This window comes from Amblyomma americanum, chromosome 8 (assembly GCF_052857255.1).
Source record: "Amblyomma americanum isolate KBUSLIRL-KWMA chromosome 8, ASM5285725v1, whole genome shotgun sequence".
NCBI lineage: Eukaryota > Metazoa > Arthropoda > Arachnida > Ixodida > Ixodidae > Amblyomma > Amblyomma americanum.
Genome location: NC_135504.1, coordinates 43,426,380 through 43,439,294, shown reverse-complemented (window position 1 = coordinate 43,439,294; position 12,915 = coordinate 43,426,380). Strand labels below are relative to the sequence as shown.

The 12,915-nt window shown below is 42.1% G+C and overlaps 1 protein-coding gene across 1 annotated transcript in view; it reads right to left on the bottom strand.

Moving 5' to 3' along the window:
- Nucleotides 1-8,196, bottom strand: part of LOC144100267 (cell-death-related nuclease 7-like) — a 33,370-nt gene extending 25,174 nt beyond the window's left edge. The window contains exons 1-2 of the mRNA XM_077633267.1: nt 7,915-8,196; nt 47-236 (exon numbers count right to left, since the gene is read on the bottom strand). Of these exons, the coding sequence (XP_077489393.1) occupies nt 47-236; nt 7,915-8,033 (309 nt within the window). The 5' untranslated portion in view covers nt 8,034-8,196. The remainder of the gene's footprint in view (nt 1-46; nt 237-7,914) is intronic.
- Between the last annotated feature and the right edge of the window lie 4,719 nt (nt 8,197-12,915).

The following is a 12,915-nucleotide window of genomic DNA, read 5'->3' as shown; positions in this document are numbered from 1 at the left end:
TTATATATTAAAGAGGAATATTTCAATACGACACAGGTTTACTTACCTTATCTTTTTTGTAAATTGGTGCGAGGGTATGTGCCACGGGATTATTTTTCTCTTCGAATATACTGCCATCCAGTAATGACCATATGCCCTTCCCAGAACGGCTGTCGTAGTACAGCATTTCGTAGCCTTTCAGTGGCATGAAGTTGCTGTTAATCTGCCTGGTTTTCGGTAGCTTGTACAGGACAAACCTGGATAACAAAACGTGGTCGACTTTGCAACCAGTAAATTCCCAAGCGCAAGTATTTACATGGCATTACCTACACCATAGATTCATTCGTTTTGGCCGTCTTAAAGATTAAGTCTGTTGCGAAAAATTCAATTTAGTAGTGTGGAATGCGCTGTGGGGACCTACATTGCTGCGGAACGGATTTCTAAAGTGCGCCTCTATAAGACAACGCTAGCAGTGTTAGCCAGCGCCCCTTAGTTTCTCGTAGACATCGGCCGCACCACAATCACCGCAGAGGCTCGTGGTCGATGAGCAATCGACCACGTCCGCGCACCCTGCACGTGCCCCCTCCTGATGCATTCGCCGTCGTCAGTAAAAGCTCTCTCTCAGAATAAGACGAGGCCAAATGCATTCAAAGAGCTCTTAGAATAACGTCGTCAAATCCCCTGCCCTTATTACAAGTATTGATAACTATTCACCACACTGGTTTCCTCGCGAATTCAACGTTCACGATAATATGCATAAAGAAATCGTATTCTACGTAAGACCAGGACCTTTTACTCTCAAATCCAACCATATTGATTGAAGAATGTCACAAAACACATGAATCTAATACCGATATACATGCATCATAAAGACGCAGGAGGGAAGCGGGCGACAACACAAGTGGTGTGTTGCCTGCGTCCATATCCTATGTTTTTTTGCAGTGTTTCGTGGCTTTAATGCTTTACCAAACTGGCCTACACACTTCTAAGCCATCTAATTATACACTTCTAAGCCATATGCACTCATATCCGTTCGCCCACCGACAGCAAAACACCACCAAATTAACTCGAGGGCAAGGCAGTGTTACGGGAACAAACTTCTTGCTTAAATAACGGTGGTCCAGAACAACCTCAACGGGCCGGAGATCATAGAAATGTTTTTTTTTTCAAAAGCACTGATGATAAAAAATTATCATCGTGAAAACCTAAAACAGCCATGTAGAATGGACCCAAGAGCGACATATTTTTGAGGCGCAAATATTTCATTAGGAGAAAATTGGCAAAAAATTTATGCAACCGAGAAAGATTTGTCATCTTTATAAATAGCGAGAATTATTGTCAGTATTATCAGTGAAAGAGCTTCCCTTTTCTGCGGCTCCGGAAGAATTCCTTAAATATTAATCTGGCGTGGTAAACATATGACGGCTTTAGCACTGTGCATACTCCTCGGATATGAGCAAAAGTTAACATTGTCGGTGTTGATCAAGATATATTATTCATGTGATGGTGAACGTAGAAGATCACATTTGAAACAATGGGCTCAACAATTCTCTCTTTATGACCTTTACGCATGCTTTATGATCCTGTTATTTATCCCTTCAGAAACACGGCGCTTATTTGAAGAATTGAGTGATGTGAGGTGTCATCTATTAAAGTAACTATTTCATGACTACGAAAGATTTTCGCTCAATAAAAATATTCACCCATGCTTTGCATGCCTGTGTGACGCTGTGATCTCCGACACCAGTTCGCTGAGGTGAATATTAATTGTTTTTGTCTTCTATTTTCTGTCATCTGGTTGTGAAGATCTTGAACCGTGCAAGCGGCGCAAGAACTATTTTTGTTCACCCCGGTGCTCACAAATATCGCAACAAATCCGCGACGCGGTGAACGACGGGTGGTCTAGGTCACGGCGCTGTTCACGCGGCAAGCCCCGTGATTGTAACACGGCATTCGGCGAAGAGCTACTCTCAGTTCCTTCTCTATTTCATCCTACACTCTTTTTTTTATCGCAGTGCAAGGAAACCTATATGTAACAGCAGACGCAGTGTATGTCAGTGAAGGCACTAATCAGAACACATAGGCGCCTCTCCAAATGTCCTTGCTCCTTTTTTTTTCGCTGTAGTATATCTTAAGAACTCACACAACAGCCAATCTCTCAGTGCATCCTTCCCTGTGGTTCTCGAACACTCCTCATGCCGGCGAGAGATTTTGCAACACCGTATGGTGGCCTTTATAACCAGCAGAGAAATCCAATAAGGTCACCGCGAGCATTTTCGGCCATCAACTACGTACACACCAGCTGAAGTTGTGTTTCTTTCTCTTCCACGTTCCGAGAGAAGGCTCTTCTGTCAGGACATTGTCTACCCGAGTGGAAACCAGACATGCAGAAGGGAGGCTGCACGCCTTCTTTTAACATTTCTGCAGAACACGCATCTTGTTTTTAAATGGTGACAGCAGGAACGGACTATGGCCTACTGTGATTGAATGTGTGCGTAGATGGTGTCTTCAGGAGTGGACTACTTTATACTGTGAGTGAATGTGTGTATGGAGTGTGGCATTACAATGGCGTATGTTCTACTGTGACTGAATATGTGCATAGATGGTGACTTCTGGAGTGGACTGTGATGTGAACTGTGTGGATTGATTGTGTGCATAGATGGTGACTGCGGGAGAGAATGTGTGCTATTATAAGATACTGTGCGCTTAGCGGGGTAGATGCGGTATTGTTAATATCGAAGGGACGCTGCGGTTGAGCAATTGCCGGCAGATAAAGCAAGGCTAACCCCACCTGCAGCATTCAACACCTCAACCTCAACCACGAAGAGCATTGTTGACAGCGTAACTTAAAACCTCCGTCATGATATGAGCCGCAGGGCCTGACTCTGCGAACTGTCGTGCAGCAGGAGAAAATGCTCCCCGTGCACAATAGCAAACCAATGACATCCTTTCAGTGCTTCACAATGCGGAGCACATGTCCTTCCTATTGCATTTTTCTGTTTAGGAACGCTGAAAATAGGGGAACAACGCAGATGAAGTGGAGGGCTGGGTAGAACTTATTTTTTAACCTGATGAATTGGCAGTTCATAGACGTCATCCTCCGCCCAACAAGCGCCCCTAGAGGACAATTGCTTCCCTCACCGGTTTCCAATTCCTCAGTCATGCGATGGCCATGCCCTCCATTTTCCTAGTAACTTCTAAAGTTCATCTAACCAAGTGATGTGCCACCACCCCTTCTGTATCTGGGCTCACCTGGAATACGCTCAGTTAGACTATTAGTAATCTGTGTCCGGATAATCAACCGTCTTTCTGTTCATTTCCCCTTCTTGATTTTGGCTGATATATCAATACCTAGCTTTTTATTTTTATCCATATGCTCTTTTCCTCTCCTCTACCGTTCAATCGTCGCTTTTATTTCTGTTACTCGCCGGCCATAATCTAAACTCAAAGAGCGTAGTTTTTGCACAGCTTTAGCCGTAATGGAACCAATGTGCTTCGGCCAGGACAGGTTAGTGGTGAAAGTAAAACCAATATATATTCAAAAAGCTTTCAAAGACAATTATGATTGAAGTAATAGATGAAAAAGAGCTGGCACGTTTCGTTAGTGAAGAACATAACGGCGGTTTCAAGCAAGTTAATCTTCTAAAGTTGATTCTAAGATGGCGCAAAAGGGACAGGCACAGGGAAGTCACAAAAAAATAGTGCGACAGGCGCTAACTTCCGACATTTTTGATGGTATGAGACACTTTGTGGATGTAAGAGTGACCTGCACAGGTCTCTTTTGTACTTCCCGATTTCTGTGCTTCGAACAAAAGCAGTACTAAGAGCTCTAGATGGACAGCGCTGGCACCCGACCTAATGAAGATGCTCGCTATAAAAACGAAGGTAGTCTTGAAATAGAGAGTTGAGACATGTCGCAAATTATTTTCACCTGGAAAGAACTCTGTAAAATCGACGGCATACCTCTAGAAAATGCTTAAACCGGTGTGGTTTTAATATTGAGTCAATTGCCTCTTGTCTGTTTGGCGGTGCTGTTTGGCAGATTCTTTTAGGCATCACTTATATAGCGAAACTTTTGCTCATGCTTGCTCGACAGCAAGTTTTTCCCACGAGCTATTTTGTTTGTTTAATGACATGATTTCTAATGTAAACAATAGCCAACATGCAAGACGTGCTCCATCTTTAGAAGTGTAGGGAGTGGAATGATGAGAACAACTAGATTTTAATTCCTAACTGCCTTATAGGTCAACAACTGCTTAGGTGGAATGAGAAGTGAAAAAAATTCAAGATGCAAACGAAGAGCCACTCGGTGAGAAATTTACACCCAATTACGTCCTAGATATACTGCATACTCCCCTCTCCGTTAACCTTGTTTTGTATGTCTAAAGACGTTAGAAATGAATTTTATGTGCCGCCGCAACGATGGCGAACTATAAATCCGCACAAAGCGTTACGGAAGGAATGTGTAGAAATAAGTGCCAGCAAAAATGTATTGATAGCAGGAGCGGCCATCACGGGAGTCATGTAAAGGTGTAGATTTGCTCGAGCCTTTCATGGATGTTCTAATCCTAGTAATTATTCGTAATTAGCACTTGTATTTTCAGGAAACCTATAAAGTGCTGCCACGCCCTTAGAGGAAGAAGTCTGGCTGCTGGCGCAAATTTTGAACTTGATGAAGAGAACACAAATGTCAGTAATCTCAGCTCTGTATGTGTTAAAAATACAAATAAAAACACGTAACTGGTTTTGTTGTATATTCGTACAGTCACGTGCTAATGCTTATTACAGTCTGGAAGTTGTGGCTGCTATCTTTTTTATGAATATAATTTTACTCGCATTTGGCTCAGTAATATTTGGTCAGCATGAAAAGCCCTGCCACGAAGAAAAAATGTCCGGCGTTATTCGGTGCAGTGTTATGCACTTTCCACCACCTTCCGCCTGCCACTCGCTATAGCAATGCCAATTGGCTCAGTATCTACAAGTGGCAATGCATGCGACTTAGCCTTGCAACACCAAGCAACAATTAAGGATCTGAAAAATACTTTGTGCCACTTCAGTAAATATAGAGCAATCCTAGTTATATAAGAGGACAAAGCAGAGCTGCAGGTACAAGTGGATGATATCTGGTTCTTTAACGTGACAAATGTACTCTTAACGAAGTGAGAAGATGCAAAAAGATAGAAATGCTCTTATGAGACATAATTCCAGCGCACAAAAACACACGGAAGGCGACGAGATTAGACACAACGTCGGCGTCCTTGGTGTCGACTCTCGTCGCCGACTGTGTGTTTTTGTGCGCTGGAATGATGTCTCAAAAGTCTACCCAGAAACAACAAGCCCAAATCCCTATGTTTAGAAGTGCTCTAATTAAATTGGTATATCTTTATATAATCATATTTGCCGTCATTGGTCTGAGTAATGTTTATATATGCAACTCGAATGCACGACTATTTGCAAAATAGGTAACTGATAGAGATATGAAAATATTCTAAGTAGTTGCTGTGGGTATCTAACTTGGTAGCTTAGTCTAGGTAGCCCTGTTTGCGAAAGAGAAGCGGTTGCAATGTAGCATGAAAACTTAAACTCAGTGAAGAGCCTTTAATTATAAAGAGAATACATGGCCAGCTATCTAGACATGAGGAGTAGAGAAAAACTAATAGCAGCAATTAAATTCCTATAGTAGACCATTTGCAAGTACATGTTATTGATAACCAACCGCCATTGCATTTTTTCGTACTTGTTCATTTGCTGTAATTATTCGATGCTTACAGCTCTTGCACAGCTAACAACGCTGTGCACACAGCGTCCCTGATCTGGTGTGTAGCTTGACACGTTAACCATAATCAGGGATGAGGCCGAATTTACAGGTCAAGCCGTGTTGCAGTTTGCTTTAGAGAGCCACGATTCTAGTCTTGGTTTTTCAGTAAGCATTTTATTGAAACTTCTTGCTCTGCACTCTGCTCGCAAAAAAAGCGCTTTTACCCGAAAGAAGTTCTCATCTTGTTCAGAGATGGTGGTTTTGTGTAGTGAATTTGTCGTCTTTAAAAAAACAGCTAAAGTTACAATGCGCCATTACAGCAGAAAAGAGATAAAAAATGAAAGGGTGTTTTACGCTTTAAAATTGATATATTCTGTCAATGTAACATCCGGCGACACAAATCGAAAGAGGTTTTAAACAATGTTTACAGACACACGCGCCCTTTAATTGATATAAAAAAAAAGTTGACTGCAGAGCGAAAGGTCTCTTTTCTCTGTACCATGAAGGTGATATGGTAACAGTTATTATTTGAGTTTCTCATTTAGTGTAATAATTTATTTATTAACCCACAGCGCCAAGCCGCGTTACAGTGGGGGAGGGTATACATAAAAGAAACATGACATAAACAGTGTAAGCTACGAAAAAAAAAGTCAATATCTCACAGCACCACAAAACTTAAGTGTCCATTATAACATAGAAAATAAAACATAATCGGACATAATACAGGCAGTGTCTGAAGGCAATTGTTTCCAATCCCATATTGTCTCGGGAAAAAAAGACAATCGAAATACCTCACTTTTTGAGGCTATCTCCCGTACTTTGCAACTGTGGTCTACCCGGTCATAGATATAGTGAGGTGCCAGTATATATTTCTTCCTTTCAATACGAACAGAACAATGATAAATCGAAAAAAAAGTTGAGTTACAACTTTCGCCGGCGGGTTTTAAAGTGCTCCCTTTGCAGTATTTTTTTAAAACTGTCGGCAGAGATGTCCTTCCTTTAAATCCCTGACACAAACACAGCTGATAAATTCTGAACCCTTTCTAATCAGGCTTCGTCTCGCAGCGCTGGTGGGTTTCAGATTATGCAGGAATATTCGAGGATAGACCTAAGATCGGTCTTGTACAATAATTATTTCGTAGGTAGCGTAAAAGACCTGGCATTTCGATGCAGAAGGCCCAAGCTTTCGCAGCTTTGCGTACAACGTAAGCAACCTGTCTCTGCCACCTTAGTTGAGATGAAAAGTAAACACCTAAATATATATATTCAGAAATTTATTTTAACGTTTTACCATTTAGAATAAAATAGCTCACTCTTGGACTTTTCATTCCGGTAAATGTCATGAACAGCTTTATTAAAATTTACTCTCATATGACATTTTATACATCATTCGCTGATTCTGCCAAGGTCTTGTGCAAAAACATACGCATCACTCACGCTATTTATCTCTTTCTACAATACGCATTCATCAGCGAATAATCGTATTTGAGATTGAATGTCATCGATTATGTATTTCATGTACAGTAAGAGTAATAGTTCACGTAAGACCGATGCCTGTGGTACCCCAGACGGGACATTCGCTACTTGAGATCGACCCTCATTAATAACGACTAATTGTTCCCTAAACGCAAGGTACGAGTATATCAAGAAATAACCTGTTGATTACTGTTATGACCTTCCAGTTTTAAATGAGTAAAACATGTGGCACAGTGTGAAATTCTTTCTGGAAATCTAAAAAAAGAGCATGGTCTACAGAGAGACGATGATCTAAGGGTTCAGCTATGGCGTGCATAAATTCTGATATTTGTGTAATGCATGAAAGACCTTTACGAAAACCATGCGAGCTAGATTAAACAAACAATGTTGCTGCTACAGCAATACACAGAATATGCTCCAGCATTTTACAGGCAACAGAAGTCAGACACTGGTCGATAATTCGCGACATCACAGCGAGGGCCTGACTTGTAGATTGGCACAACGCTCCCAACTTTCCACTCATATGAAAGGCGAGACTGTTCAAGAGATTTATCATAAATTATCTTTAGATACGGCGCGACTGACGATGCACAGCGTTGAAAGAAGCTACTTTGCAGGTCATCAGGACCACAAGTTCCTGGTGTCAGTAATTCCGCTTAAGCATCACTTCCCGTCAACTGAAAGGCATATTGAGAACTCACCAGTCCACTTCATTTCCTTTGCCGTCCTTGCATGATATTCGCTCCTTACCGGGTTTGGGATTGGCATGTAAACCAGTCGCTGCCAGAAGCAAGACCACTGACGACAAGAGGCGCGCCATTCTAGCCAGCCTACGGCACGCAACTCGGATAAAGTGGCAGATTAGAAGAAGGTACAGACTTTTATACACTTTTCCTTTGGAACACTCGTTACGAAGTTGTGAGAATGGAAGACCTACATATCAAAAATCCACCGTTAGCGCTTCGTTTACATCTGCGCAAGTCCGTCGTCAAAAGATTACTTTGACCGCGGTACAGTCTTATTTTTTTTCCAACGCTTCATGTATTCGGTGTGACATATGTCAGGGTCGCAGAAATGTTTATGACGTTGTGTTTCTTTAGTATGATAGGTTTAATGTGTGAGCCTGTCAGCTCACTGTGGCATTGACGTTGAATATAAGAAAATGAACAAAACCGTTCAAGGGCCATAGGAGCGCAAGAAACACGATTTACTGTCGGCGCGGAAATGCGACTTTTGGTAAAGAAAATCCTTTAATGTCATTCTCCCTGCGGACTTTTCTACTTAAAACTGGCAGAGAAACCTCTGATCGATGAGCACGACGTCTGCACGTCCACATCACTCCTGCGGCGGTAGGCGAATACAAGTAAACGCAGCTCGCAGCTGCTGCTGTTCTTGTTTACCGGCTACTTGAAAGTTGTGGGTCAATATGGACACACGGGTTATGATCACGTATACAGCGGCTCTGAACAAACAATGTTCCTTTATTTCAGCTCGGGAGGGTTTCGTTGCACTTCAAATAAAACAAAATTACTGCGAAAATCAGCCATGTGAGGCGCCGCTTCTGCGAAAACAGTTTTTCTTTATTTAGTCATCTAAAACCCGAAGGGCTCGGAAGGCCATTTACAAGGAGGGTGGGGGTTGGATATGAAATAAGCAAAATGTTCACGGGGCAATTAACTATAAAAAAGACGCCCTTCACAGAAGAGCGAAGGAATCAAGAAGTGAACTATAGCCAAGACGTTAACAGCCGTATAAAAACATTTTGCTGCAAATAAAACTGCAAAAAAAACAAGAAATACTTCCTGCAAACATTTTTTCTCTCCTTTTTTTCAAATGCTGTTTTTGTTGAGAGCCACTGCGGGTCGGCGGTGCATGGCGCGCCTGGATGGTAAACGTGGGCGGGTTTTGGGTGGCCGGTATTTTGAAAATGGAGTCTGGTGGGTGGGCAGCATCTTAGCTAACGGGGTGCGGTGCGGTGGTTGGTAGATGGTACGACTGAAGGGTGGCGGCGTCACTTATGAGGCATCAGATTCAAGAGAGAAGGGCTACATAAGCAATTATTTCGAAGTGATAGCAGCTCTATTCACTTATGTCCGTATCCATACACTCCAGAATAGAAATTTGTGCGCTTATCTACCTTCGGCACCTTCCGGTAGTGTCTTCTGGGAAGCAAGTCAGAAGAGACTCACTTTTATCAAATGACATGTCATTTTGCGGATTTTCGTCAATGGCGCTTATGCTTGTCTGAATGAAGAAAGGCGTCGAAACAGGTATGAGCTCCGCATCGGCGCTTGGCGCACCTTCATCTTGCTCCCGATACTATGTAATTTTGCAAGAATTACGCACCTGTACTTTCTAAAATAGCGCCAGAAATGCATGCTTTGTGACTTTGGCTCTCCTTGCATGGCGCGTAAGGAGCCTGACAGCAAATGAGAATGATATTCAGGAAAATATATGACAATTACAGGATCGAGGTAATGTGATGATGAGCGCTAGCTGGTTTCCCCTTGTTCTCCTCTGATCAATGATGTTAATATTTACAGTCTATCTTAAATCGCAAATTTGATTAATGTGTGTTTCACGCTTGGCTTCAAGCTCGCCCGCTATGACTTGGCAATCCTAGCGGCTTTCACGGGCGGCTTTTCTTTGTCAATATAGTACTTGACGCTCTTCGTATCTTTTGAAGCGAAAGCTTCACTAAGCTACCTCGTAACGAATTCGCGATGCGTGCGTGGTTTTGACCTTCAAGTGAGCCAGAGGTCAAACCCCTTATGGCGCGGTTCGGGTGTGCACTGATATATGTGAGACAGTTGCTACGCTATTTCCTTTCCTCAGAACCGGTTCAGATGTCCACCGATATATGTGAGAACAGTTACTGCGACTAGAGTTTGCTTCGAAAGCAAAGAAAAGGCGCATAACTGGCCTCCTGGGACGGTGAATACCTCAGTCGCGGTTTAAGCTACGTGGGTGTAGTGACATGTGGCTGCATTTGTTGGCGTTCACAATGTAGCATCAGAATAGCGGCACTGAAGCTATAGACCATCGGCATTCTTTGTGTTCATTGCCGTTAGCGTTCATAACCCAATAGAGAAAACAAAGGAAGTTTCTGTTGTGCAACAGAAATTTTTGTTCCGCCACAGATATTTCTGTCGTAGCAGCAGAACATTCTATTGTGACGACAGGACAATCTTGTTACTACAGAGTAATCTGTTGGGACGACAGAACGTTCTGTTGCGACTACAGAAGACATAAGGCTAGCTACAGAGTGTTCTGTAGCGACAACAGAAGCTCTGTAGCGGCGACAGAGCACAGATCACACGCTACAGACAGTTCTGTAGCGACAGCAGAAGTTTGGGTCGCGTGACAGAAATGCCGAACTTCTGTTGCCTCAAAGCAAAACATGAGCGCAACAAATGCGACCGTGAGAGCTCCATCGCGTATATTTGTAAGTTTTCCCAGCTAAAACGAATCAATATTCAGAAAAACAAAAGCTTTCTTCTGAATTGAAATGAAGTGATGAATTTTTAGGCAATGCGTAAAGTAGCGGCAGTTATTTTTTCGTCCCTCCTACATCTTTAATAATTATTTAGCATTAACGAACAATGCAAACAAGTCATTAGAAAATGAGAAATTGATCCATCACCCCGATAATGGTGTGCCTATTTGAAGTGACGGGTAGTAAATTTTTGTTCCCTGAACATTTAGTCCTCATAAACAAAACTTTTTAAACTTGCATTTAAATGGTGAGGTGTTAACAGGAAAAGGTCGAGCGCTAAAGACATAGTCGGGCTCAGGTGCTTCTGAACAAGTAATTTTAGAATACGTCTTTTTATTTCGCGAAGATTAAAGCCCGCGAAAATTAAGAATACTGCCGTACAACATGCTCCATGTGTATGAATGCGCAGGACTCGAAGTGCTCTTTCTTGGGATTTCGTGAAACGCTACCAGCTTAGCACCTTGTCCTTTGTCCACGACAGAACTTCGCGTTGTTGCTAGTTCCGAGAGCGCCAAGGGCTGTGCGACCCGTCCTCAGCCACTGGCGTGAATATAAGCCGCACTGAAAAACAAGAAAATTTGTTCACTATATATTAGAGTAGAAGAAACGAAAAAATACTATCCAATACGTTACTTATCTTCTAAAACATTAACTTCATCTTAATTCGAAGGAACGCTTTCATTTTGAAATGGACGGCGGTGCAACAAGAATACTAACGAGAGACACCACATGCGCACTTGTTAGACTGTGAATCAAGTTAGACCTTTAAAGCTGGATAACAGTGTCTATAACTAACACCCTTACACACCTAGGAAAGGTTAACTTTAGGTAGCGAAGCCTCCTTATGTAGGGCACTTTTCTCACAAATCCATCCTTCTTTACCCGAAGCCGTGAAAGGTGTTATACGTAACTTACACCATTTGTATTTGGTGGAACCGTCATACTTCCCCTTTAACACTATTTTGAATGGTTAACTTTTATGCCGTGTCATTCCTTTAAGACTTTCTACTATAGTTTGTGTACCAAAGTGAAGCTCCTTGATATATTGCATTGTATCAGTTGACATTGTAGCCACCCACACATGTAATATGTCCTAGAGACAACAGCTCGGCTTTTCATTTGCATTCTGAATGCCCAGAACATGCGAACAGCATTCAAAAAGGTCAGGCGCATTACACTGTACGCTCCTGCAAACGTTTATTGATGTGAATCAGCAAATGCAGCTTGGTGCATTCTTACAAACCATCAGACAAAGCACTTTTACTCGATAACATAAACATCCAGAAATTGGAGTTCGAATATGCAACAAAAGGTGGAGGCTCCTGGGTCGTAGCTCCTGTCGAACTAGCAGTACGCACCCGTAAATGCATTTGCACTCTTGGAAGCATCAGCGGCATGTCTTCTTCTGTAAACAACAAAACAGAAAACAACTAAAAGTAAAACTTGCACTTTCTACAAATGATAGCTTTGGTGTCATGTAACAGTTTTCAAATTCATGGCCGTAAAAGCTGTCGCCATGGGCTTGAAAAATTTTTTACACATTTCAAAAGCCCTAAATGATTACTGGAGTTCTCCTTGACAAATTTAGGTCATTCGCCCATGCCATATTTTAAAAGCAAAATGCCACAATACTATAAAACATCGCCTTGAAAATAAAAAAAAAAACAACCTCCTGATGTGACAGACAAAAAAGAAGAATGAGAACATGACAAACGGATGTCAAACTGTTGCCTCAAGTTTATTTTTGTATTCAGTTATTTCTGGTTTACATATGTCTATTGTTGAACCTTTCTATGACTTCCCTTCCATCTTTTCTTTTGACTGTACTCTATTGATTTTTTTACCTTGATAAGCAGAGAAAGGGGCTGAGAGGGAAAGGCAGCAACCCCCGCTTGGATGGACATACTATAGTAGGATAAGACTCAAGAATGAAGGGGCAGATGCCCATCAGAGGAGACCCTGCAGCCAATGGCATAGACTGATTTTCATAAAGCCATGGTTTCCATGAAATCATAAAGCCAGCAGTGATGAATCCTCTTCCATATGCCGCACCCTACAATGTCATGCTACAATTTCTTAAGGGGTCATCTTCAAGTTCATGGGAATCAGTTGATGCCACTGGCAGAGGCGGGGGTGAACCGCTTTGAGATGATTTGCGGCTTTTTCCTTGAGTTGTATGGGGCTCTAGCGTACACTACGTTGAAAT